We start from the raw sequence: 27,168 nt of genomic DNA, 5'->3' as shown, positions 1-27,168 counted from the left end.
GCAGAATCGTCCACATCTCCATCGCGATGCATCTTAAAATCGATACATTTCCACAGCTCTAGTATTTAAAGTAGTGCATCACACTCAGAGTCACCACGTCTTCAAATTAAGTCGCATCTGAATTTCTACATTTCGATCAACTTTTTAATCCAGCAAGCAACCTGGTTTTGCGATCTAGCTACACTATCTATCTATCTATCTATCTATCTATCATTCTATCTATCTATCTATCTATCTATCTATCATTGTATCTATCTATCTATCTATCTATCTATCTATCTATCTATCATTGTATCTATCTATCTATCTATCTATCTATCTATCGTTCTATCTATCTTATAAAGGAACATTGATTAAGTTGCTGACATGTGAAATGGAATGTAACTGCACATTCAAATTACGTAGTCTAGGTTTCCCCCTGCTTGACATCACGGGAACTACATCTTACACCTACCTACGGTATTAGTATACTGTTTCTTCAGATAAGTGGAGAGCAGTAAAATGCAATACAGTATTGTACCTCTCAAAATGTCCACTGTGTGTGTGTGTGTGTGTGTGTGTGTGTGTGTATGTGTGTGTGTGTGTGTGTGTGTGTGTGTGTGTGTGTGTGTGTGTGTGTGTGTGTGTGTGTGTGTGTGTGTGTGTGTGCATGTGCGTGCGTGTCTAGACCATAAATCCAAATTTATTTTTTTTCAAAAATATATGTATACTTTATTAATCCCTGTGAGGAAAGTAGTTCTCTGCATTCAAGACATGAATCTATTTTAGAGATAAAATATTTTAATATATTATGATGTAAAAGTATTGGTTTTGACATTGCTCTCCTCTTGGCAGTCCTTGACCTAAGTAAGTTGCACAAAAACTGAATATTAAACCAGCATTTGCATTCACAATTGTGCCATGTCACAAATGCTGTGTGTGCACTTGCGTGCGTGCATGTGTGTGTTTGACCTGTTTAGAACTGCCTGCCCTACAGCAAGCAACCCAACCTCTCCACGTGGTGTGATCGATAACTCATTTGTGCCTGCACGTCGTGGCATGATGGGATGGGGAGTAATATTGAAATATGGAATTCCTTTGATATCAAACATAATTTATGTTGGCTATATATATATATATAAATATATATATAGATATATTAGGGCTGTCAAAGTTAATGCATTAATGGTAATTTGTTTTAACACCATTCTTTTTTTTGACTTATTACACTGTTATGTTATGTTATGATGTTTTTTGAGGTGGGGGATCTTTTGCACCAAATCCTTGCTGTCTGATCTGCTTGATGATATTGTTTAGTTTGTATGCTGCATCAACACAGATAAGCATGTCTTTACTGGTATACAATACACCAATACAACATGCTTTCTCTCCGTCTTTCTCACACACATACACACACACACGCCCCTGGCCAAATAGATAAACACTCAAAATAAGCGGGATAATGCTATCTATATCAAAATCCGACTTGTAACATATTTGAAAGATTTAGGATATAAACTGTCTTTCACTGAAAACTGGAAAACAATTGGCAAACATTTTATAATGATTTTAAAAAGCCGTCCTCCGAGCAATCTAAAGATGGATATGCCTCACCTTATGTATGTTGTAATAATCCATGAATGGTGCCATCATGCAAGTTTTTCATCAGCACACTTTTAAAATGTATAAATAAAATACTTTTCTATTGTGTGCCGTGATTGGGTCAGAGACAGAGAAGGCGGGACATCCGGTGAAGCGCGCGCTCTGTTCTCTCTCGCCACTGGTTAAGCAGTACCTTTGAGGGTATCTGGACAGTATTTGTCATTGTTTTTATTTTCATTGTTTTTGATTTCCAATAAACATTCATTTGCATAAAGCAAGCATATTTGTCCACTCCCATGTTGATAAGAGTATTAAGCACTTATGCCCTAAAGCACATTTTGAACAGATAAAAAATGTCAATTTCATTTAGGATCAATCGCGATTAAATATTTTAATTGATGACAGCCCTAATATACATATATATATTGGACTTTGGATAATAATTCAAGATTAATCAAAAATAAACTTTTCCAAAAAATGAGGAAAAAAGGCAGAGAAAGAAGGAGAAGTGTAGAAGGAAAGAGAGCAGGTAGGAGCCAGGAGGAAAGGGCGTTTCCAGAGAACGTGGACACCTGATTGCATGTGTTCCATATACCACCATACGCCGCCAATACTCTTTACCAGAAGCTTTTGCGGTTGCTGTGTGGAGAACAAAAATCCTTTCTGTCTTTCTTTCCACTTCCTCCCTTCTGACTTCCCCTTGAGAAGTCTCGAGAACACTTCGCACACTGAAACCTCATGTGTGAGGCGATCGAGTTGTTCTTGCGTCAAAGACAGGCCTTTGAATTATCAATTAACGTGACTTTGACTTTGGTTCTTCAATGTAGTACCTTCTCACCTTCTCAAATGCAATCACACACTTGGAATTTAAATCTATTCCCTTCACCAGTAAAGGAAAGCAAGCATCATTCCACTGAGTCCTTTTTGGATAAACCTGCATGTTTCGTCGCTTCAGCCTGCATAAAGTGGTGGAAGTCAAAGGAAAGCAGAGAAAAAATCTAAACCATTTGTTCTGCACACGGCGACCACAAAGGCTTCTGGTAAAAAAAAATCTGTATCAGTCAGTATGTGGACATACTGTACACCGCTTTGGTACCAGTGCCGCTCAAAGTGTTAGAGCATTTGGGAATGCTGAATACTGAATAATGTGTTAGAGATGATGGCGACTGGTGGCTCCGTTTGTCTCCGTTAATGCCAGATTTTTGCGTTCCATGCCGATCCCGATTTTGGAGAGTCCTAACCCACTGGTTTACTTTATCGGTATATGGAGCAAGTGCAAACAAACATGGATTTATAATGCCTAGTCGGATTTCTGTGCTCATTTTGGTGAGTAACTTAAAATAAGTGTAATAAGTAACGTATTGCCCCTACACAGAATCTGTGCAGACAATTCTTTCTGTGGAGAATATTGGATGAGGCATGACAAACACTGACAAATGTCTTGTTAGAGAACAGAATTACATCAGCTGCTGTGCATAATTCTAGTAAATTGCAATTACAATGTTCAAACAGACAATGTTTTTTTGTTGATTGTACTTATTTAAGAGTCGGGACATATCGGCTGCATTACTGCCGATCCCATTCAAAAAGTCAAATAATGGCCAATATATCAGCCAAACCGATATATCAGTCAGGCTCTGGTTAATACTGAGAGCACCGTCTGGGTTAATATTTGCACAGTGCGTTGTGACGGTTGTGTGTGTGTGTGTGTGTGTGTGTGTGTTTGTTTGGGTTTGAGCCTTCTCTGTGGCTGAGGTAGTTGTTGTTGCTCTGGAACAGTAGTTGTGTTGTTGTCAGCGGCGGCAGAGCCGCATGCCTCCTAGAAACGTATATTTGTTTGCTGCTATTCATAGCAAAATGTCGTCGGCGCGGTCTACTGTTTATCTGGCGTACGAGGCTGTTTGTGCTCCTGTTATAATATCTTACAATCCTACTTAACCCTGATGTCAAGGCATTAATCAATCAATCAATGTGTTGATTGAGTCAAGCGGTTTTGACTTAAGTTAAACAATTCCAAAATAGAAAATACCCTGTGTGTGTGTGTGTGTGTGTGTGTGTGTGTGTGTGTGTGTGCGTGTGTGCGTGTGCGTGTGCGTGTGTGCGTGTGGGTGCATGTCTTTAACATAAACACACACAATTTAATACTTGTATGGACAGTGGAGTAATGGAGAATCTGTAACGGCTCAAGTGTACACACAATATATGTACAGATTGTATTTTATATTATATTTATGCAAACTAGCTGAATGTCAGTGTCCCATTTTCTTTAGGTTTAAGGAACATTTTTTGAACATTTTTTTTAGATTTATGGTACAGTGCCAAATTTGTCTATATTTTAGTTTTTTTTTTAAGTTTGTTGTAAATTGCCTTTTTTTCTGTTTTTTCTTTAATTTCCAGGTTTATTGTATATTGCCAAGTTTCATGTCATACACTATGAGATTAAACTAGATAGTATTATATCATATATCTATATTAGTATATTATTATCATTATATTAATATATAACACGATGGGGATTTCTCTTTCGATCATTTTGTTTTAAACCTACGTTATGATCATTCACATGTCAAGCGCTTTGGGGCAAGTGAATTGGAAATACACTGTCATGATTTAATTTGCATGGCAAGTGTGTTTTAGTTGCCTCCTGCCCCACAGTATGGACGCAGGCTCTATCTACACCTCCCTCTCTCTCCCTGTTCCTCGGTCATTAACTTCACCCAAAAATTTGAGTCCCAGCTTATGTTGATTCCTCTATTCATCTGACATACAGTGTTATCCAGCTAAAAGCACTGGAAAGGTGAAATACAGTATTATAAGTAAGCATGGCTTTTCTAACGGTGCAGGCCGTTGGGACCCAATTGGGACTCAAAATCGGGTTGAACCACCATTAGGGCCAATGTGAACCAGTATTTAAAAAATAGGCAACAAAATGTACCACCGTCTCATTCATGTTCACTGGTTATCGGATTGAAAAGTGACTTGGCCTCACAGCAAAAGACAAGAGGGAAAGACTCGTGATCCACAGCCTTGAGGCCTGATTTGGAACCTGTGAATCTGCTCTCTCTCTCTCTCTCTCTCTGAAATTTGCCCAGTGTGTGAATTTCCTCTGTAACCTCTCTTCATCATCTCTCACTTGAACCTTGATTAAAAACCCTGGTAGCCCTGCAAGTCCTCCGCTTCAGCTGTTTGATGGTAGACTTTGTCCATGCAAGTTCTAAAGCTGGCCTTATCCCGTTAGAATAGAGGACGTAGGGGCCTCTTCCCATCCTCGTGTGGCAAAACATCGATATAAAGATCTAACTCATTTACTATAAAACCAAGACCAGTGTAAATAATACATTTACATTGTGTCCCTGGAAAAATCCATTGGTCCACATGTCGGCCCATCCATTGGTCTTTAACACATACAGTTCTCACAAAAAGTTAGGGATATTTGGCTTTCGGGTGAAATTTATGGAAAATGTAAAAAGTTCACACTACAGTGATATTATATCATGAAAGTAGGGCATTTAAGTAGAAGGATGCAATGGTGATTTCCTCATCTCAAACAATTTATTGAAACAAAAGCCAACAACAGTGGTGGGTTTACCACAACAAAAAATGTCAATGTCTCAGTAACTTGTGCCCTTGAGAATCAAGTACAGCTTGACAACCACATCTCATGCTGTTCACAAGTCGACCTGAGGGTGGCCCACGGGTCATTGAGGTTCTGTTACGAGTTACGAGCATCTACACAGCGACTCGGCTGATTCCATAGGTTTTCTATGGGATCCAGGTCTGGAGAAAGTGCAGGCCACTCCATTTGAGGTACCCCAGTCTCCAGCAGCCGTTCCCTAATGATGCGACCTCGATGAGCTGGAGTATTGTCGTCCATGAAGATGAAATTAGGCCTGTGTTGTTCATGCAGGGGCACAATGACTGGATTAATGATGTTATTCAGGTAGTATGGGCTTGTCACTGTACCATTCACAAAGTGTAGGGCAGTTCTGTATTGACTAGACACACCTGCCCACACTGTAACACCACCACCACCAAAGGCTCATCTGGTGACAACAGTGGCTGATGCATAGCGCTCTCCTTGACATCTCCAACATCGTTGGCGGTCATCATTTCTGCTCAACGTGAATCGACTTTCATCAGAGAACAGCTCTGAGGCCACTGGTCCCTCGTCCAGCGTAAATGCTCCCTGGCCCGTGCAAGACGATGATGGCTGTGCCTGGTGGTTTGGTCAGGTACCCTTGCAGGTCGTCTAGCACACAGACCATGCTGATGTAAACGGTTTCGCATGGTCTGACGTGACACTTGGGTGCCTCTCACATCCCTTAAATGTGCCTGGAGTTGAGTGGCATCATCATCTGGTTCCACAGGGCAGTGTTCACAATGCAGCGCTCATCAGTGTGGGATGTGGCCAAAGGACGTCCACTTCTAGGCCTTTCTGTCGCTCGTTCAGTCTCTCTGTATCTCTGTTGCAACCTGCTGATGACACTCTGTGACACTCTAAGCTCAGTGGCCACTTCCCTCTGAGAACATCCTGTTTGAAGCCTCACAATGGCGAGGTACTGTTGATCAGTTGTTAGGTGTTGTCTTGGTCTCATGATGTCAAAATGTGAACAGCATGATGAAGAGGACTGTTTAAATACCAATTCTAATTGAACCAGGAAATGTATTGGTCGATTCATGGATCAAACACCTGTTGTGAATTTTGCCGTTCGGCTCCTTGTTAGAGAACAGCAAGTTGTGCAAAAAGTACTGAAACATTGAACAGTTGGACATGTGCATTCAAAAGTTTAGAGAAGGTCAAATTAAGATCACCTGTAAAGGTTGTAGTGCATTTTAGGTTCATCCTGAAATTTCACCCAAAAGCCGAATATCCCACTTTTTGTGAGTAGCGTGTATTTGATTTGTTTTGATTTTGATTGATGATTCTTCAGGGTCACATAATCATTTGACGTGATCATTTAAACTTTTACCCTTATCTAGCGAATGAGGCAAAATGACTATCTGAGGGAGCTTTATTTGAATACAGGTACTCCTCACTTAACGACCGGGCTCCGTTCCTACAACCAGGTCGTTAAGTGAATTGGTGGATAAGCGTGGACCCGTGTTACTTCACGGTAAGAGGGCGTGGCCATTGCAAACGCTAGTGTAGTGAATATTGACAGACTGCAGGAACGAGACTGAGAACGGTGATGAGATGAGATGTATACAGTGTATACAGTGTATATAGTGTATATAGTATATATAGTGTATATAGTAGTGGGTATAGTATATATAGTGTATATAGTATATATAGTGTGTATATAGTGTATATATAGTGTGTATATAGTATATATAGTGTGTATAGTGTATATATAGTATACTGTATATTGTAATTCACGATGAGATGCTTGACACTGAGATGCCACGCACGCAGCACGCACGCCGCGGTATTGTACGCAGTGCACAATACAGACTGGTCAGAGAGCTGGTCAGAAATCCCAACGGTTGTTAAACAGGTAGGTCGTGAAGTGACGAGTACCTGTATTGATATATAAATGTTTGTTTGCAGCTCAGACATCAGGTCGACCAGGGGTAAATTCCGCCCTTTATAAAGGTTGTTGTACTGACTTGTAACATGAGCGTCCCCACCCCCACTCCCTTAATACAATGCATTTACCACAATCTGACCAGCGTAAGACAGAAGGCTTATCACACTCCATATCACTTCCGGGTCAAAGGTCATCCACCCTCCTCTCCACTCAAACCATTGTGTGTGATTGACCGTGTGCACAGCCTTCTCGGGCTTATGGGGGCTCCAGTGTTATTGTGTATTTGTTATTTTTTTCCCTGGTGTGTGTGTGTGTGTGTGTGTGTGTGTGTGTGTGTGTGTGTGTGTGTGTGTGTGTGTGTGTGTGTGTGTGTGTGTGTGTGTGTGTGTGTGTGTGTGCGCACAGTAGTCTGGCACGGGCATCATTCCATGTGTCAGTGCAAATGGAGGATAATGGCCCATCTTATTTACTCCACGAGTAAATACAGAAGTGCAGGGAGGCTTTTCAGATACTTTACGGGTAAACGTCGTTCTAACATGGTGCTGTTAGTAAGGTATATCCATTTATGGATCTTGAAGAAGTGCCTGCTTTTGAAATATTAACTTACCTGTTGTAGTCTGTGTGTTGAAGTCTAAACAACGCGGTCTTGTGTACCATACACATGTTTAAATATGTCCTATATTGCATCTTCCCTGTAAGCCTCATCTGGACATCAGTAGTTTGTGTATGGATATCTATATATCTGATATGGAATTGAAATGTGAATGAATGCAACAACAAACAACGATGAATAAAAATCAAGGAAAAGGTGTTTATGAAGACAATATATGGACCAAGGTGTACATGTATTTACAAGAGCAGCGGTGATAATGGACAAGTTGGCTGGCTTTATTTACCGTAGAATGACAAACGAATCAAGTTTCTATTCAAGCTAAAATGTGTAATTCTGACCGCTAGAGGGAGCATTGGTCAGTCCGACAGACATAAAGGTCAAAGCAAGTACAATTACATTAACTTACAGACAAGCTGAAAGTTAAAGTTACATAAAATAATACAGCATACTGTATTTGATGTATGTATGGAATGTAAAGGAATTTTATTGTGGATCGATGCAAAAAAAGGTTGACAAAAATCAAGGTGTACATATACTGTATTAACAAGACCAATGGGAATAATGGACGTTAGAAGTTGTAGTTGGCCTTAGTTACCCTAAATGATGAATTAATCAACTCTATTTAAGCTGCAATGTCTAACTGACCACCAGAGGGAGCACTAGTCTATCTTAACACGATCCGAACAAACCAAAAGAGCGAAAGTTGGAATTCCCTTTGAAGCTAAACAGAGCTTCTTTACTCCAGACACTCACCTCACTTATTGCTGTGTTATGTAACAGATTCCACCGTCTTGCTGAAAGTTCAACCATAAACTCAATGCTGCCAACTCTCTGTCTCTCTCCTCTCTCAGTGGCCGAAGGCAGGAACTTGATCCCGATGGACCCCAACGGTCTGTCCGACCCCTACGTCAAGCTCAAGCTGATCCCCGACCCCAAGAATGAGACCAAGCAGAAGACCAAAACCATCCGCTCCAACCTCAACCCCACCTGGAACGAGATTTTCACCTTGTCAGTCTGCACACCGTACCATTTTACCTATTGTGTTTTTACCCAATAGGAGATTTCTCCTCCTGAACATATTGAGAAGTGGGATTTAATATGCTGATTTACAGTTTTTAGCCTTTACTAGAATAACTATTCATACTACTACCACTACTACAACAAGATGGATAGATAGATAGGTAGGTACTGTAGGTAGGTAGGTAGATAGATAGATCGATAGATAGGTAGGTAGGTAGGTAGGTAGGTAGATAGGTAGATAGATAGATAGATAGATAGATAGATGATGAATGCCGCATCAGCTCCCCTGGTCTGTTGTCTCCTGGTTGCTCGTCTCATAGAGCAACCAACCAAATTGTTTTTCACAAATTTCTTCCCAAAATGTAGATCGATATGGATCAAACTTGAACCACGAGATGTCTGAGATGTCCCGGTTCTAATGAAACCTCTTCCATGTCCGTGGGTTCAGCTTGTTGTGTGCCAGACACTTTTAGCCCCTAAAATGCCAAGGAGAATGATAGTAATAAAAATCCCAGCAATAACATTTATTACCCTACATATATACCCTATATATATATATATATAAAGCGTTACAGCGTACCTTGTGTAACAGTAAAGAGTAACTGAGTTTGTGTGTGTGTGTGTGTGTGTGTGTGTGTGTGTCACAGTAAGCTGAAGCCGTCAGACAAAGACCGTAGGCTGTCCGTGGAGGTGTGGGACTGGGACCGGACCACCAGGAATGACTTCATGGGGTCGCTGTCTTTCGGAGTGTCAGAGCTCATGAAGTCACCCGTCTGTGGCTGGTAACTAATGTCATACTTAAGATGTGCTTAAATATATGAAAACACACTTTTTCATGTATTTTGGGTTGCTTTTTTGCGATCAAAATAGCACAAAAAGTTGGGTTAATGTGTACTAATATGTGTACTTACAGTAGACTTACCGCATATTAATGATGAGTATTCTAAAGCTGTACATTAAATAAGTTCATAAAGTAATGTGGAAGTATACTCAATAGAAGAAGAACAATCTTTAATTGTCACACAGCACACCACACTACACTACAACACATGCACGCACACACACATGCTTTGGATTGTGGCCGGTGAAATGGCTCCTCTGCATTTGACCCATCCTGGCTTGTCCTTCCTCCGGGGCCACAGCCAGGAGCAGTGGGCAGCATACGTGGACGCGCCCGGGGACCAGGTGATGAGTGTCCATCGCTGGTCAGACGATGATGTGTGCATGTTTTTGGTGGGGGTCCTTACTGACGTGAGGTGGAGGAAACCCCATGTGAGCACGGGGAGAACATGCAAACTCCACACAGAAAGGCTCCTATTTGGGAGATAACCCGCAGGAGCACGGTGCCAGCAGCACACCAGGCCACCGTGCCAAAAAGTACAAATAAACTAAAAACATACTAAAACACTGTATATACTAAAAATATACTTTTTTTCACTTTGGAATCACCTCCATTAAAGCTACCTGTTCCTTCAAAAGAATATTGTAAGTAGTCCAATTCAAAGTGGTCACTCAAGAGTAAGAAGAATTAGTTCTCCAACACACAACTTGAGTAATGGCAAGAAAGCATAGACTCAAACATGTGCTCAAGTACTTCAAGTTACTTGAAGCCAAATCTGTTTTGAGTTCAGCCAAGTGGTTCTGAGCTCCAACTAAGGGCTATTGTTCCATGTCTTTACAAAGATACTAGACTAAAAGTTGTCTCCCAGATCACAGGAAAGTAGGATTTCTTTAGAAAGGCTACCTACTGTACGTGCACGTATCCTCAAAGAAGGCACAGAAAGCATTTTTTCCGATATGGAAGAAGAAGCCCTTCATTGATTACCATGGGGGAAATTTGTCCTCAACATTTCCCCCCTTTCAAGGCAGCCATATCACGGTGCCCGGGGACCAACTCCAGATCCACAGCCACTGCCATGTGGTTGGGGGCATCGGCAGGCGTGTGTAATGTGATGCGATTCCTTCAGGGTAGCATTGAACTATCTATCCGTCTGTCTGTCTGTCTGCATTTCTATCAAACTCTAACTCTTTCATTTCAAAAAGGGCTTTATTGGCAGGACAAAACAGAATCGCTAACCCAAAGTACACATTATATCAAATATATAAAGATCCAATTCATCACTATTCAACAATGATGATAGAAAGATATACTGTACTGTACATTTATCCAGGTCATTAAAAGCCATTCTTATTTCACCACCTTGTTGTTCTGTGCGTGAGCCTCGGATAAAGTGCGGCCGTTTGGCCGCATCTGGAAGGTCTTTAAAGGTCTCCCGGGAGCGTGAAGATGTTTCAAATGGAGCTAAAACGGAATCACACCTCCCCCCATCTCTCTGTCTCTCTCTCCCTCCCTCTCCCTCTCTCTCTCTCTCTCTCTCTCTCTCTCTCTCTCTCTCTCTCTCTAGGTACAAGATGTTGTGTCAGGAGGAGGGGGAGTACTATAACGTGCCAATCTCAGAGGAGGATGACGGCAACGAGGAACTGAGACAGAAGTTTGAGGTGAGGACAAGGTCTATCCAGATCTATCTGTCTGTCTGCCTGTCTCTCTATCTTGCTGTATTTGACCAAATTATACTTTAGATACCCCCCCCCCCTAAAACACTGACCGTTTCCACCTCCGTCTGCTACAAAATAAAATATAATTTTTCTCCTCGTCTGGATGTGTCGTAAAACGTCCGGGGCAGATAAACAAGCGGCCACGCGCCAAACAGTGCCATCTTTTTCATTTAAAAATGACATCATGACAGCCGCAGATTTTGGCTCTCGGCAGGACTCCCTTGAAATATGCTCTGAAATCTGTATTTTATTGATTGGACTTTTTGTTTCACAGAGTAGGAAACAATGTTGTTACTGTATGTTAAGTGGAGTTGGATTCCAATCCTCTGGTGAGATTGTTGCATTTCTAGATGAGGTAAGCCCAAGGACTCAAATCTTGACCTACAGTGTATTTGGCCTGCAGTGCAAAGTGCATGCAGTCCTTTACTTCCAAAATCAGTATGGTCAATTTATATAGATTTTGAAAATGACTGTTATTTAGGCTGTAATTAACTACCTAGATCACCAAAATGTACATGTGTACAGGGCAACTAATTGGATAACCAGTTTCAAATGTGGGCCAATCACAGCTCTCCAATTTGATAACAATGTGGTCCAGCTTTTTTTTCCAAAGGGTTCATTTTAACACCCAAAATCGCCTCCACACAATCGGAAAGCCCAAACGTTGTCACTCTAGCCCCGTCAGAACGGTTCCAGTTGTGACGCCACCAAAACCCCCTTTGTGTCTCTGATCCAGCTCTTTGAAATCAAAATCCCAGGATGTGTTTTTCAACCGGAGCTTGGTCGATGTAAACAAGCTTCTTTAACCGGAATCGAGTCGGCCGCGCTAATGCGCCAGGGGCTGTTCTCCAAACAGTTTTGTCTCCACTTAAATTTAACTTAACAATTTTATTCACAAGTATTTTAACTGCGTGTCATGCCCCCTTAAATACCTTTGTTTACCCATTTTTTTCTCATATAATCTCTGCTGAGCCTCATGAAACATGGAGCACTTTGAATGATTCCATCTCATTTGTCAATTCCAATTGAAAATCAAAGGTCAACAACCTTGAACACACACACACACACACACACACACACACACACACACACACACTCTCAAGGAAGGGATGACATTGATAATAGCTGGAGGTCCTGGCTTGGTTATCAGGGAACAGGTTCAGGCTGCACTTGCCACCTGTTGCGCCTGGATGCGGTTGCCATGACAACTTGTCCACCGGTGCTCAGACTGAATGCTGATGTCCTTATTGTGCCGAGTTAGGGCACTGGACACACACATAAGCACACACACTCACACACCTTGATCCAAAATAATACGGTCCAGCCCGCGGGGATTCAATTTTCACATCAGAGATGTGAAGGCGGCGTCAGGCATCAAAGAAGAGCAGCAGTACACACACACACACACACACACACAGTGACATGTACTCACACTGTTTTGAATTTATCCACAGAATGTTACCCACCCCAGCTCTATAAAATACTTAAAATTGAATAATTAGTATTGAAATTTGAATGGAAAGTTTTGACGAATACGTTACCAATACCAATTCGATCCATTTGCTTTTACTAAATAGCATAGAATGACTCCTCAATGTAGATGTTGGCCTGTGTGCACAACATACCTTTAAAAGTGTACATGTATTTTTTACACAATCATAAAAGTGGTATTTACCTGTGAAAATAGTGTTTGGATGCACATCACCACAGTACCATGGCATATTGAATTTATTTAAGCAAGGCAAGTTTATTTGCATCACGCATTTCATACACAAGGGCAATTCAAAGTGCTGTATTTAAGGCAATACTTTATATAAAAGCAAAGCAATATAAATGCGTAGAAAATAGGAATACAAAAAAGCTAGAAACAGACAAAGACGGATAAACAGATAAAATCAGTCTGCACATTCCCCACAGAGTCTCACTAGAGACACGAGCAATCCATTCACAGCCCTTGGCAAATACATTACTGATTGTGAAGGAGTTTTATAAACATCTTCAGATGGATGGGTGGATGATAGACAGATAGATAGATAGATAGATAGATAGATAGATAGATAGATAGATAGATAGAGAATTGGATAAAGAATAATGAAATTATAAAAAAATTGGCAATATACAATAACACTAAAAATGTACAATAAAAATAATCCTTAAATTAACAATGAACAAGAAAAAATGGCAATATAAAATGAACCTATAAATGATCAATGAATAATATATTAAGCCTAAAATGACCAATAAACAATACAAGTGAAACTAAATGTAAAAATAAACAATAAACCATAAATATTTTAAACAAGAAAAAAACAGAAAAAATAAATAGACCTCTGTATCAACAATTCAGTTCTGACGAAAATAGAAAATTATGCAAGTTTGCTATAAATGTAAAAACTGTAGAAAAAACAAAAACTACACATACAATATATACATAAATTGTACATGTACCATCAATGCCCCCTCCCCTTTGTCTGTGTCGGTCAAACGTCGTTCCACTAAAGAGTGGGTACAATCTCAGCTCGGGGATACGGAGGACCTTAGATACAAGCTGGCTTAACACTAACGTGGTACCGAAAGGAGGAAGTATCAACAAAACTGACCTAACAGTTTTTTGGACGGACGGTTGTAGGAAAAGGTTGTCATTCACAACTTTCATATTTGAGGTCAAACTGCACATTCCCCACTTTCCGACTGAAGAATGAAGACTGCTGAAGTGGCTTTGCACAGGTCTCTGACTGCTCCCGCTTCCTTGGACTTCTCTCTTCCTCCCAGCACTTCCCGTTCTTCCTCCTGTGTCGTGCGATCTAACGCCTCAGTTTCTCTCCCACCCTCTCTCCCTCTCCCTCTCTCTCTCTCTCTCTCTCTCCCTCTCTCTCGCCCTCCCTTTGCTCCCCTCGCTCTCAGGACTGCCAAATTAACTATCACCTTAAGGTAGCGCTCCTCTCCTCCTCCTCCTCCTCCTCCTCCTCCTCCTCCTCCGCTGTCTCGCCTCCTCCTTTTCTCTTCTCTTTTTCCACCCTGTCCCTCCTTCTCTCCTCCTCTGCTTTCCTCTCCTCTCTTCCGTGGATGTTGTCATTGTGACCCGTTTGTTCACCTTTTCCACTCCTCCACTCTGATCATTTGTATGTGGCTTCTGGCGACTGCAAATAGATCCAATTTACTAACAATTTGTTCATGGGGATGCTGGGGGGCGGGGGTTCAGGATTAGGAAAAGAAGAAGAAGAAGGACAAGGATGAAAAAGATCAGAAGGGTAAACAAAACCAAAGTAAACGGATAGTACTTCACTACATCATTGTAGTGCCACGACGAATGGCCAGCCGCCCAATGCGATTGAAATGTGCATGGAAATTGCATTTCATACGTTTTGTTCTTTGAGGACGGACCGAGCGGGAACGGGCGTTCACGTCAGCACGCGTTGCAAAAGGTCTCGGCTCCTAATCTGGGATTCAACGAGTAGAAATGACTTCTCCCACGTTCGGTGGAATGGAAGCCGAGCTCACAGCCCGAAAGTGTTAGTATAGTCTGTCTGTCTCTTCTTTCTTTCTTTCTTTCCCTTCCAATTTACTGGGCTAGACACTTGATATGTCTCCCCCTGTACTGTAGCAGCTCTGCTCTAATGATTTGCTGTAGGTTCTAGGTTTTAGGTTATGGACCAAAAAGGGTAAAATGTTTAGGTCCAGCCTTCAGAACTCTTAACTTTCAAGGCTAAACGTATAATTGTTAGTAAATGCTGTCTGTGTGTGTGTGTGTTTGTCGTTGTTTATTAGTACGATTCCATATTGCCCTATATCATCTGTCCTTGTGCGAGAGAAAACCCTTTTTGAATGTATTAATAATGAAAGTACGGCAGACCTGTGCAGTATCCAACATCGCCACCAGAGGGTGGCATTGTATTTGAAAGCATAGCCAGTGCTGGGTTGGCAGTGTGTGTGTGTGTGTGTGTGTGTGTGTGTGTGTGTGTGTGTGTGTGTGTGTGTGTGTGTGTGTGTGTGTGTGTGTGTGTGTGTGTGTGTGTGTGTGTGTGTGTGTGTGTGTTTATGACCGTGCCGAACTTGCCGAAACATTTCCTAAGCTGAACATAGCTGCGAAGCCCTAGAATGCAATGTCGTGTACTCCCCCTTGAGCGAGTCGGCCGGCGCTTTGTGTGCGTTAGTCATTCTGTGTGAACAAGCCGTGACGGCTCCCATTTTCCCCTGTTTGTTTCTGGACACAAGTCGCGTGCGCGAGCAGGCCGTTTGGGCTCGCTCCCCGGCGCCCGTCTCCTGTATCCTCGAGTGTCTTAAGCAAGTCAGCCGTCATCTCCCCTTCCCCTTCCTGTGGTTTCAGGATCAGACAGTTACGGAAGACACTGATCAGGTGCGTCTTAGAGGACAAACGTAAGGCTGCTCGGCGCGGCTCAGCCAGGCTCATTTTTTCATTGGCTAAAGCTTACAGGTGTGCTGTGATTCAGTGTGGTCTGCTTCGCTTTGGCCAGATGTGTTGATGTGACCACTGTCGACGCCATTAACCAGACTAAAGCTGCTCGACGCCCCTTTGGCTTTGGTTAAGCGCACGGGGATTTGACACTGATATTGACGATAAGCGTCAAAGAAGGACTGATTACGGCAGGACTTGGTCGGGCAAATATAAAAGGGTTTTGGCAGAGGTCAGTCAGACAAGTACAACGCAAGCAGGCAGGAAGTTGCTGCCGGGGTGAAGTTTGAAGGATGGAGAGGAGCAGCACAGCATGGATTTGTATCTATCGTTGGCCTTGGCTGTGTGTGAAGGCAGAACATGGCATTTTGGGCCAAAGCGTACAATGTTAATGTGTGCGCGCGTGCGCGCCTGTTTCACTGGCACCTATTTGTCACTTACCTTCGGGAAAAGGCCGCCAGACCGAGACGTATAAAGACGGACTGCGGTTTTTGGGGTGTGTGTGTGCGCATGTGTCCGTCAGGGTGCAGCACGGGCCTACCTAGCATGACTCGGGCATGAAGGACGTGTATCTGAGCCGCGTTGACCTCCAGTCACGACGTGCATGCACAACACAACACATGTTGTGACACGACCCTCACAGTTACGTCGCACCAGCAGACATATAGGTCCATCAATCTGTTAGTTTTCCTCTCAAAGAAATAAGAAAGGACATTTTTCTATAAAACAGCAATTGCCTCAGGACACTTGATTGTATTTTAGAATGTAGTGTGCTGGCAATGCCGTATACTTACTGTTATTTCACATTAAATTATTATTATATCAACAAAGGTCTACTCCTAGAACAGTTATTTGGTAGCACAGTTTTTGGCTAACCCATAATACATAGTACGAACATACACAAATGGCCAGCACACATTTAAAATTTCTTGAATTGTCTTTTTATAATAATAATAATCATCAATCATCAACTATTATTATTATTATTATTATTATTATTATTATTGTTATCAGTAAAATTATTGTTTTTGTTATTATTATTACTTTTTTTTTTTTTCAATTTAAAAAACATTTGGGGGATCTCTATCATTATATCTAACAGTACATGCCCTTTGGTGTGTTTTCTATGAATATGTTATTTTCTGTTCAGGCTTATATATTGAATTGTCATTGTCAGGTAATTGTTGCAGAGTTTGTCAGCGTTGTCAGCATCATCATCTGTTGGTGCTGCTAGAGAAATGTGTCAAAATGTCAAGTGTAACAATGCCTTTCCTGGAAAACACATCCTACACATTGCAGTCCTCTAAATGTTCATTTTGGGAGCCATTTGCATCACGTCAACTCCGTAATGGAGAAACAGTTTCATTTGACACCATTGTTTTTGGGCTGTGCTGTATGAGTCCGTGTCAGGAGGTGGACAGAGCATATCAAAGCTGTGCAAATGTAGTGTTATGAATCAAATTTGAAACCGCTAAAATAGCCCAAAAAAGGAACAGTTCCCATTGATTCCAATGATCATAGAAACATTATTGTATGTCACGGGCCTATGAGTTGAACGTATCAGAGCATGACATTAGTAGTGTCTGTCCACCTCCACATTATTGGGTGAATAGTGAATGTGTGCCTGTTCAAAAGCTGTTTTTTTGTTTGTTTGTTATTTGTTAATTTATGTTCTGCTATCTTATCACCATGGCATCTCAACTGAGTGCAGAAAGCCAAGCTGGGCCCCCAAAAGAAGGTGATCACTCCCACCGATGACCATGACGGCAGCAGCCTGCTGCCCTCCAATAACCTGGACAACGTCAAACTCGGCGATTTTCATTTCCTGGCCGTTCTGGGCAAAGGCAGCTTTGGCAAGGTGAGCACGCACAAAAATTCACCTCTTTAAAATCCCAATCGAATTGAATACAGATACTCCTCACTTAACAACTGAATTCCGTTCCGAGTACCAGGTCGTTAAGCGAATTGGTCGATAAGCGAGGACCCTTGTTATTTCACGGTAAGGGGGTGTGGCCATTGCAAACACTAGTGTGGTGTATACTGACAGACTGAGGGAACGAGACTGAGACTGAGAACAGTGATGAGATGAGATATATACAGTGTATATAATATATATAGTATATATAGTTTATATACTTTATGCAGTGTTTATAGTATATATAGTGTATAAAGCGTGATCGGCGATGAGATGAGACGCCGCACACAGGCCGCTGTATTGTACACAGTGTACAATACAGACTGTCAGAGAGCTGGTCGTAAGTCCGGTCATTAAACAGGTAGGTCGTTAAGTAAGAAGTACCTGTATGCATTATCGATATGACTGTTTGGCTAAAGCGATTAAAATAGAGAGTTGTGATGACAATTCACAAATCCTTTGTTTGTTACCATGTCAACTTTCTTTCGTCAAATTTATTAAGGTTTTGGACTTTACTTAAGTCAAACTCCAAAGAAGGAAAAATAACACATTTCTGACAGACAACTCTTGTAATTACTTTAAATATTATTTTTATTTATTTTGCATTGTTTGAGTTGGTGTCTGGACTCAAATCAGGCAGCAAAGCAGGTAGGGCAGGAGGAATTGTTCTGTGTAAATAGGCCTGCCCATTATGGGCGTGGAAGCTTGTGGCACCGTCAAGTTGTCTGACAGAACTAGCTCCACAAGCTACGCATCATTTATGAAGAGGGTTAATACAAACAGAATAAGCCCTAGGAATTCCAAAAGTTTCGGAAGTTAGTGAGACTGACATCTTCAGGCATATCAACAACGATAGCAACTTTGGATACAACTGATGAGGTTTTAGAGCTTCCAAACAAATAAAGCAAAGTTTCATAGCAACTTTTGGAGCGAGATAAAAGTTTCCTACAACAGCAACCCACTACTCGCCAAGTCGTCCTGTGTTTACCTCGCTGTTGGCCGTTTGTCTTCCTCTGTGTTTTCTCATTCTCAATCTCCACTGCCTTTCTCTCAATTCTCTCTTTCTTTAACCTCCCCCACAGGTCATGCTGGCCGAGATGAAGACCAGCCAGGAGCTGTACGCCATCAAGATCCTGAAGAAGGACGTGGTGATCCAGGACGACGACGTGGAGTGCACCATGGTGGAGAAGAGGGTCCTGGCCCAGCAGGACAAGCCGCCCTTCCTCACCCAGCTCCACTCCTGCTTCCAGACCACGGTGAGGACACAAACATAGTGCTGAAGGGGTTGCCACCAACTATTCATTTTCATAATCAGTAAGAATGTAAATGTAAAGTGATCGTGAATCCACAATTTATCTGAACCCAAACGGTATCCTTGGGTTTCTTGAACTGGCTCAATACTTAGCAGTCGAACTCACTGATCTAACGTTACAAGTCACTTTCACACCATAGAACCGACAACTGAATAGTCCCTTGTGCTCTCTTTCTCTCTCTCTCTCTCTCTCTCTCTCTGACTCTGCCTTGCTACACACCCAAAAACAATATAACTGACAATTTACAATACCCCATGGCATCCATGGTCATTACAATATTATATTATATATGTGACCCACCGCAGGCTTCAAGTACATTTGGTGGCTTTTGACTTGAGCTTCAAAACAAGGTCACTTTTGCAAATCAAGCAAATATTTTTAAACCTATGACATGTTAATGACAAGGGTGTGGCAAACTGTGATCCTGAGATAATCACCTTCAAAGTTTTCCCCCACACTTGGCTTTATCTGGCCAGCTCCCATGAATGCAAATGGCTGGAGGACCAACACAGCCCCATGGCCACTTGACACCCTGCTGAATGGGGCAATCTCTGCATTGTTCTTGTGTTTTGAGGGAGTGTTGAACAGCGTCATTGACACACAACATCTTTTGTTTTTAAAAAAGCTTTTATTTAACAGTAAGAAAATACATGTTTTATAAAAGTGGAATTATTTAGGAGTTTAAAAGTGCGGACAACACAACAAAATGTAGAATCTATCAATAATATGAGTCTCTGTATATCAGCCTTGGTGTATCATTTAATATATTAATGTGCATATGCCAAATATCTTCAAAGTTGTTGGAGTTATTATGTGGGCTAACCCCAACGATACCCCAGCTACACTCTGAGAGCCTGTTTGGGGCCTCTTTTCATTTTCTTTTCGCCCCTGGCTGCATTTGCAGGTAAACTTGAGAATCTTGTGCATTATTACTTGCTCATACTCCGCATCCCCAAACCTCAACGGACTTCATCACATCATCAACTTCTTCGGTTGTAACAACAATGGGCGTGTCGTCGGTCTCCTCCGGTGGTTCTTTAAAATTCAGTTTCATTGTCACATTCAGGTTGAAATCCGCTGTTTGAAATGTTCTCCAAGTCCGGGATAACGCCGGTATCAGATTCAGCATCGCTGTCATTTTCTGCATCGCTGTCATTTTCTGCTTCGCTGTCGGAGAACTGACTATCATCGCGGAAAATGAACTCCAGTATGCGCTGCTTACACTGACTTGGATCTATTGCACTGGTCAGATTAAGGTCCATGATATGATTTAGGTCTTCCACGACCCGCTTCTAGTAATCCATAACAACACAGAGACTAAAGTTTTCACAGACAAGTGAAACCGGATCCTTGGCTTGTTTACGGAAGTGACGTCAACGTGAGTTCTTCGTTGGTAAACGTTGGTACATGCCCCCTCCATATTGATGTCTCCGTGTGTGTGTGTGTGTGTGTGTGTGTGTGTAAAAGTAGTACTATTTAAAGGTTGAACTCTATCAAAATGGTTTCACATTGTGACTTCACATCACATGGAATATGGAGGGATGATCTTCACCTGGGTGGTCGCTTTAAAGGAAACGATCGATCGGTGTTGTTCAGTGCTGTTCAGCGTCTCGGTAAGTGAACTGTGTTTCCCCGCGTAATCTAACGGGAATATTTAACTTCACGGTTTAACATTTTTCTGCTATTTATAAATCAAACTCGGTTTTGAAAATACGTTCAGAGATTGAAAAAAAACACAAAGCAACATAAATCAGAGTTTACCCTAGAAAAAATTGGTGCCGGTCAATGTGTCCTAGAGGATTTCAATTTCCCGGACAAATGGGAAAGATTCCGGCCAAATATTATCTGTGTTTATTGAGATTAAAAACAAATGATAAGCAGGCTATATAGAGAATGACATCATCAAGGCATGTAGATGTATAATATTTTTTATTGAATATTCTAAATAAAATCTGTCAGCCCCGTCAGTTAACGCCATTTCAAAAATAAATAAATAACAATTTGGAAAATTACTACTTGAAATCAAGTAATTTCCGCTCATAAACAATAACAAGTGCAGCTGCTTTAATTAACATTTCACAAAATTAAAATTTTTATCAAATCAAATCAAAAACAAAATAAATATTCCAAGTAGGTCTATATAAATAATAAAGTTTGTGGTGTTGTCCGTCTTCGTCGGGACGTCCCGTCAACATATGAACTTAAATATCCCAAAAAACGCCAAAATATGGATGTATGCGTCCCAACGATACATAGTCTTTCTGTTTCTGCTCAGAGTTCTAGACGCCGCGGCTCCGTCTCCACTTGATGTGTACCGTGTTTACAAGTGCAACCTGTCTACGAGGGAGGGGGGAAATCGAATACTTGCAGAGCATGAAAATGAACAGATCCGTGGAATTTTTATCAAAATCATCCACCAAGCACTAATTCAGATTGGGCTTGGAAGGAATTATTTTCACCGGACATTAAAGAGAGATTTAAATGTCGGACTTCAACAGATTTTTGCCGGTCAAAAAACGCCAAATATCGGATAACGGAAATGCTGAGATATACGTATATGTTATACTTAAAATGATTTCTGAAGATTACATGATGCTGATGATTTGAGCGTAGTTGATCATAGGTTAGACAATGTATTTTATTTTCTGTTTATTGATGAATTAACTATTCAGGTTCTAGTTCCATTTAGCGCCTTATGATTACTTTACTATTGAAGTAATGTTTTAATGGACGAGCTAGGCCAGTCGATTTCCTCCGCAGCCACGCACTGAGCTAACGCAGTGAGCATCCCTGTCAATATCCTGGTTCTGAACACACCTCTGGGATGAAATTTGTATTTTCCTAATTGTGTGAATCTGGATAAGAGACAAAAACTGATTTCTCCCAAAAACTTGAGTATCCCTCGAGCATGAAAGCTTGCTGGTCATTACTATCCGCCAATCAGATTTCCCCTGTTGTTTTGAGATGGTAACATTCCACTTTATTTCAATGTAGCTATTTGTGGCAGTTTCGCCACTACACACCACCCAAGTGGCGTTTTCAGGGCCCTCCGGCACAGAGAGACAGACAACGGTTTATTGTAGAAAGTGGGCTTGCTGGAATTAGTCTTGGAGCAGACCGAACATGTCATGACACAGGCTTGTATCCTGAGTTTTTGTGGGAATGGGGCTTTAACCTGCTGCTTTTGAGACAAACCAACAAGGAACAGGTATGCAGCCACTCTGATCCAATCACCTAGATCCAGTTCAGGTGCCGCTGCTCACCACACCATCCCCACATCACATACCCCCGACACCATACTGAGGCCAGGGAGACTGCCTGGCCGAAACCCACCCCTCTCCCACCAAGCAGAGAACAGAAAAAAACTAATAAGGATTCTGACATAGGGTTCCTATACATAAAATACTTAAACACCAGACTCTGAAACAGGGTTTTCATACCTGAAACAAACAAATGCCCAAAACAAATTTTAACTGGTCCCCTGGAACACAATGGTCGACCGGCTTCCTTCCCCCAGAGTGACGATACAGACTCCCTTCCTCTCTTCTGGAGTGTGGGACCTCGAGCTGCTGTGTTGGCTGGTGAAGGTGTGGGCGGTCTTGGCCTTTCAGAGGACCTGGTTTTCCAGAACACAGCGGTCGAACGGCTTCCTTCCCCCAGAGTGACAATGCAGACTCCCCTCCTCACCTCTGGAGTGCGGGACCACGAGCTGCTGTGTTGGCTGGTGAAGCCATGGCCAGTCTTGGCTGTCGCAGGCTCTACTTGGAGGGGTGGCCTGGCTGCTGGATGGTCCCGGCAATGGCTGCTGGGCAGAGAAACTAGCTGCCAGTGGTTACCTGTGGTCATTGCTGTGCTGCTTCTCACCCGGTCTGCCGCAGGACCCCCTAGGTGCTGCTGCTGGCAGTTGGGAGAGGGATGGTGCTGGGGCCGCCCATGGAACCGCTGGTGGCTCCATGAAAGTGCTTTAAGCGGAAAAACTGTTTAGACACAAAGTGGTTTAGTGAGCACCATATGACGAGTATAATGATTTTGAAATGCAGGTTGTCTTCAGGTTGAAAAATAGTTTCTGTGTGAATGAATTTTAACATGCATACCTGTGTTTGGGGGGCAACGTACGTTTCTGTGTATAACACGTTGTAAATTACATAGTACAGTCCAAATTAAGTAAATCTAACATAACACATAACATTTGGAGGTTTTATTTGATAAAAAAATTATTTTATTCTGGTCACCCCTTAAATGCACTTTATTAACGACTAAATCCATTTAACATTAGAATGTAGAAATTCTCAAACAATGTTTTATTTTTGTGTCTACAAGATGTTTGTTCCAGCTCAATGCAACTCTTATACCTACAGTACTGTATATGGAAACAATAATAAAAGTTATGTGTGTTTAGTTCACTCTGGTCTGGCTAGGGATCAGAGGTGAATCAGACACTCTTGGCTTCTGGGAGATACTGAACAATAGCAGATGATTTTAGCGGCCTCACTGGCACTAGCACAGAGAGATGGGAACAGACACAGCTTGCATAGGACATTAATGAACAAACCATGTATGCAAGCATGTACAGTACGTGTTCCCACTTCCGGGTGCGCCGTAGTATGGATGCGCCGGCAATGGCTCCGCATTCAGCTCGTAGTTTTGTGTTTATTATTATTTGTATTGTTCTTATTTTGCATGCCGTGCACTGGCGCTCTTACAAGATGAACGACAAGCACTCCTGGACGTACTTTCAACACTTAATACGGACTTTTTCGCAACTTACCGGAGTACGTGCTGCAATCCCTTTGTCCTGCCGCCGCTGGGTTTACCAATACGCCGGCGGAGGAGAAAGAAGAGGCAAACGTGCCGGAATTCTATGCTGATCTCGGACGAGATACTGCAACCCGTGGCTACCGAGCATTTTACTGGCAAATGTTCAATCCCTGGACAATAATATGGACGAACTACACATTAATTTCCAGCGGGACATCGCAAACTACTCCGGCTGTATTTTCTATCTACCGGCACGACAACCATGGAGTCAGGTTAACGCAGAGGTGGTGGGGTCTGCATTATGGTTAACTCTCGCTAGAGTTCAGATATATCAGTACTTTCAAAACACTGCTCTCCGGACCTGGAGCTCTTAACTATCAAAGTCCATCCCTTCTACCTCCTGCGGGAATTCAGCTCCGCTATAATAACGGCAGTCTACATACCCCCACAGGCAGATAAAACATGCACGTTAGAGGACCTTTACGGAGTAATCAATGGACTGGAGAACGCTCACCCTGAGGCAGCTTCTATTGTTTGCGGCGACTTCAATAGGGATAATATGAGGAAAGTTTTGCCTAAATACTGTATCACCAGCATATTAACTTTCCTACCAGGGGTGATCAGACTCTCGACCATTGTTATTCACAACTACGAGACAGCTACGAAACCCCTCCCCTGCCCTGCCTTTGGTAAGGCGGATCACACCTCCATTCTTCTCCTACCAACCTAGAGACAACGATTCAAGCAAGGAAAACCGGTTTGACCAACAGTCCAGGCTGGAGTGAGGAATCCACTACCACTCTCCAGGACTGTTTCAAAGCCACGGACAGGCCGATGTTCTGTGTTGCAGCTGATGGGGACACCGATGCATACACAGACTCTGTCTCAGCCTTACATCTCCAAGTGCATTGATGACGTCGTCCCGAGAGTCAAGGTCAGGACAGAAGCTCTTGGTAAATGGTGACGTCTGTGCTATGCTCAGAGCACAGTCCTCCGCCTATAGCTCTGGGGACATGGAGGCCTTGAGGAAGTCCAGGTATGACCTTCGGAAAGCCATCCGAGATGCCAAAACAGCCTACAGGGACAGGCTGGAGTCGGACTACCACAGTTCCGACCCCAGACGCATGTGGTGTGGACTGCGCACCATCACAGACTATAAAGGGAGAAACAGGAGTGATGCCCAGCCATCCGCCTCTCTTCCCGATGAGCTCACCACCTTCTAGGCACGGTTTGAGGCGAGCAACACCATCCTGGCTGCAAGGCTCTTAAAAGAGTAAACCCTGGGAAGTCTCCAGGGCCTGATGGCTTTCCAGGCCATGTCCTCAGAGATTGCGCCGACCAGCTGGCGGAGGTATTCACCTCCATATTCAACCTCTCCCTGATTCAGTCTACATTCCCCACCTGCTTCAAACAGACAACCATTGTCCCGGTTCCAAAGAAACAACCCATCACCTGCCTGAATGACTATTGCCCCGTAGCACTGACCTCTACCATCATGAAGTACCCCCTTCAATTTGCATATCGCCCGAACAGATCTACAGACGACGCCATCGCCCTGGTAGTGCACACCACCCTCTCCCACCTGGACAAGAGCAACACATAGGTGAGGATGCTGTTTGTAGATTACAGCTCAGCGTTCAACACAATTGTGCCCACTAAGCTTGTTCCTAAGCTCAGGATCCTGGGTCTTAACACCTCCCTCTGTAACTGGATCCTGGACTTCCTGACGGGCAGACCCCAGGTGGTGAGAATGGGAAATCTCTCCTCCTCTGCACTGACCCTGAGCACCGGGGCTGCGTACTCAGTCCCCTCCTGTACGCCCTGTTCACACATGACTGTGTGGCCACGCGCAGCACCAACACCATCCTGAAGTTTGCGGACGACACCACCATCCTAGGTCTCATCTCCAACAACGATGAGTCCTCCTACAGAGGGGGGTCAGTGTCTTGGTAACGTGGTGCCAGGATAACAACCTCTCTCTCAAGGTCTGCAAGACTAAAGAGATGATCGTGGACTACAGGAAATGACAGCAGGGGGGGGGCACGCCCCCATCCACATCGACGGAGCTGAAGTGGAGAGAGTCTCCTGCTTCAAGTTCCTCGGTGTGTCCCATCAGTGATGACCTCTCCTGGTCCAGGCAGTCGGAGGCGGCAATAAAAACTGCCCAAAAGCGCCTATTCTTCCCGTGGAGACTCAGGAAGTTTAGCATGTCTGTCAGGACTCTCACCAGCTTCTTCCGATGCACCATTGAGAGCATTCTCACTGGCATCATTGGTTGCCACCTCCCCTCTGTGCAAGGCATCTACCGCACACGATGCCTTCGGAAAGCATGGAAAATCATAAAGGACTACAGCCGCTCAGGCTACGGACTGTTCACTCTGCTGCCATCTGGTAAACGTTACCGGAGCATCGGGGCACGGACTACCAGACTCACAAACAGTTTTTACCCTCAGGCCATCAGGCTTTTCAACCTGCAACGTCTGTAGTCACCTATGTAAATTAAATATACATCACCACAACTACATGTACATATCCACTGGCACTCCTTCACTTTATATTTATATCCTTATCTTGTGCAATAAATAGACTGACCTATTTCTGTTGGAACTGCTACAATGTTCCAATTATTTTAGTTTCCGTTTTAGGATTATTTTTCTTATTTTCATTTTATGTACATACACCTCTTGCCCCTATTTGTAACATCGACTCTTTTTTTTTATATTTAACTCTTATTTTATTTAAAAAATAAATAAATAATTTAATAATAATAATTATTTCCTCCTTATAGGTGCCTTGTTATTTCATCTTTTTATGCCCACTACACAGTTGTTGTCTCTCATGCCCCAAGAATTTCATTGTACCAAATGACCTTGTGTTGTACTGTACAATTGACAAATAAAACACTTTGAACTTGAACTTTGTGTGTGTTTGTTGGCACATGGGACAACACGCACACACGCTGACTCATTGGCTCTCTCTCTTTCTTTCCATCTCTCTCTCCTACCTTTTACCTTCCATTGTTCCCACTGTGTCTAAGCCTCAGTGGCTCCAATGGCAAATGTACCCCGCCACGCTCACAATACACAGCACAGTAAACAGGGTAAAAATAAGTAAAGCCTGCAAGTCTTCTTTGACTCTGATGATACAAGAAAGTGGCAAGACCATCTGTATCACTTGATGATGTTGGTACCGCACCACTATTTCCCCATCTGGTCAAGTGACGTGAGCTTCCATCCGTCTGGTTGCAAACCTCTTTCTTGTCGACAGACACCTGCTGCATGAACTGTTCAGTTTTCGGCATCAGCTGGGGGCCTAGCGAAGTCATATGACAGTCCCGTTCGATGCCTTTGACAGTTGCCCTTCAACGGAGTTCAACTCCAGAGACTTTGAAGGCCCACATTAAGGATGACACTTCCCAGAACGTGTGACCCTCTCAACCTTGAGATGAGATTGAAAGCAGGAATCCTCCT

The 27,168-nt window shown here is 42.8% G+C and overlaps 1 protein-coding gene across 1 annotated transcript in view; it reads left to right on the top strand.

Moving 5' to 3' along the window:
- The window catches only part of prkcaa (protein kinase C, alpha, a), a 209,731-nt gene that overhangs the window by 123,841 nt on the left and 58,722 nt on the right, over window positions 1–27,168 (top strand). Inside the window, exons 6-10 of the mRNA XM_079999133.1 lie at window positions 8,574–8,730; window positions 9,390–9,524; window positions 11,148–11,241; window positions 17,424–17,570; window positions 18,710–18,883. Coding sequence (XP_079855259.1) covers window positions 8,574–8,730; window positions 9,390–9,524; window positions 11,148–11,241; window positions 17,424–17,570; window positions 18,710–18,883 — 707 coding nt within the window. The remainder of the gene's footprint in view (window positions 1–8,573; window positions 8,731–9,389; window positions 9,525–11,147; window positions 11,242–17,423; window positions 17,571–18,709; window positions 18,884–27,168) is intronic.

This window comes from Zeus faber (assembly GCF_960531495.2).
Source record: "Zeus faber genome assembly, chromosome: 4".
Lineage (NCBI taxonomy): Eukaryota > Metazoa > Chordata > Actinopteri > Zeiformes > Zeidae > Zeus > Zeus faber.
Note: the sequence above shows the minus strand (reverse complement) of the source record. Positions and strands in the feature narration are given on the sequence as shown.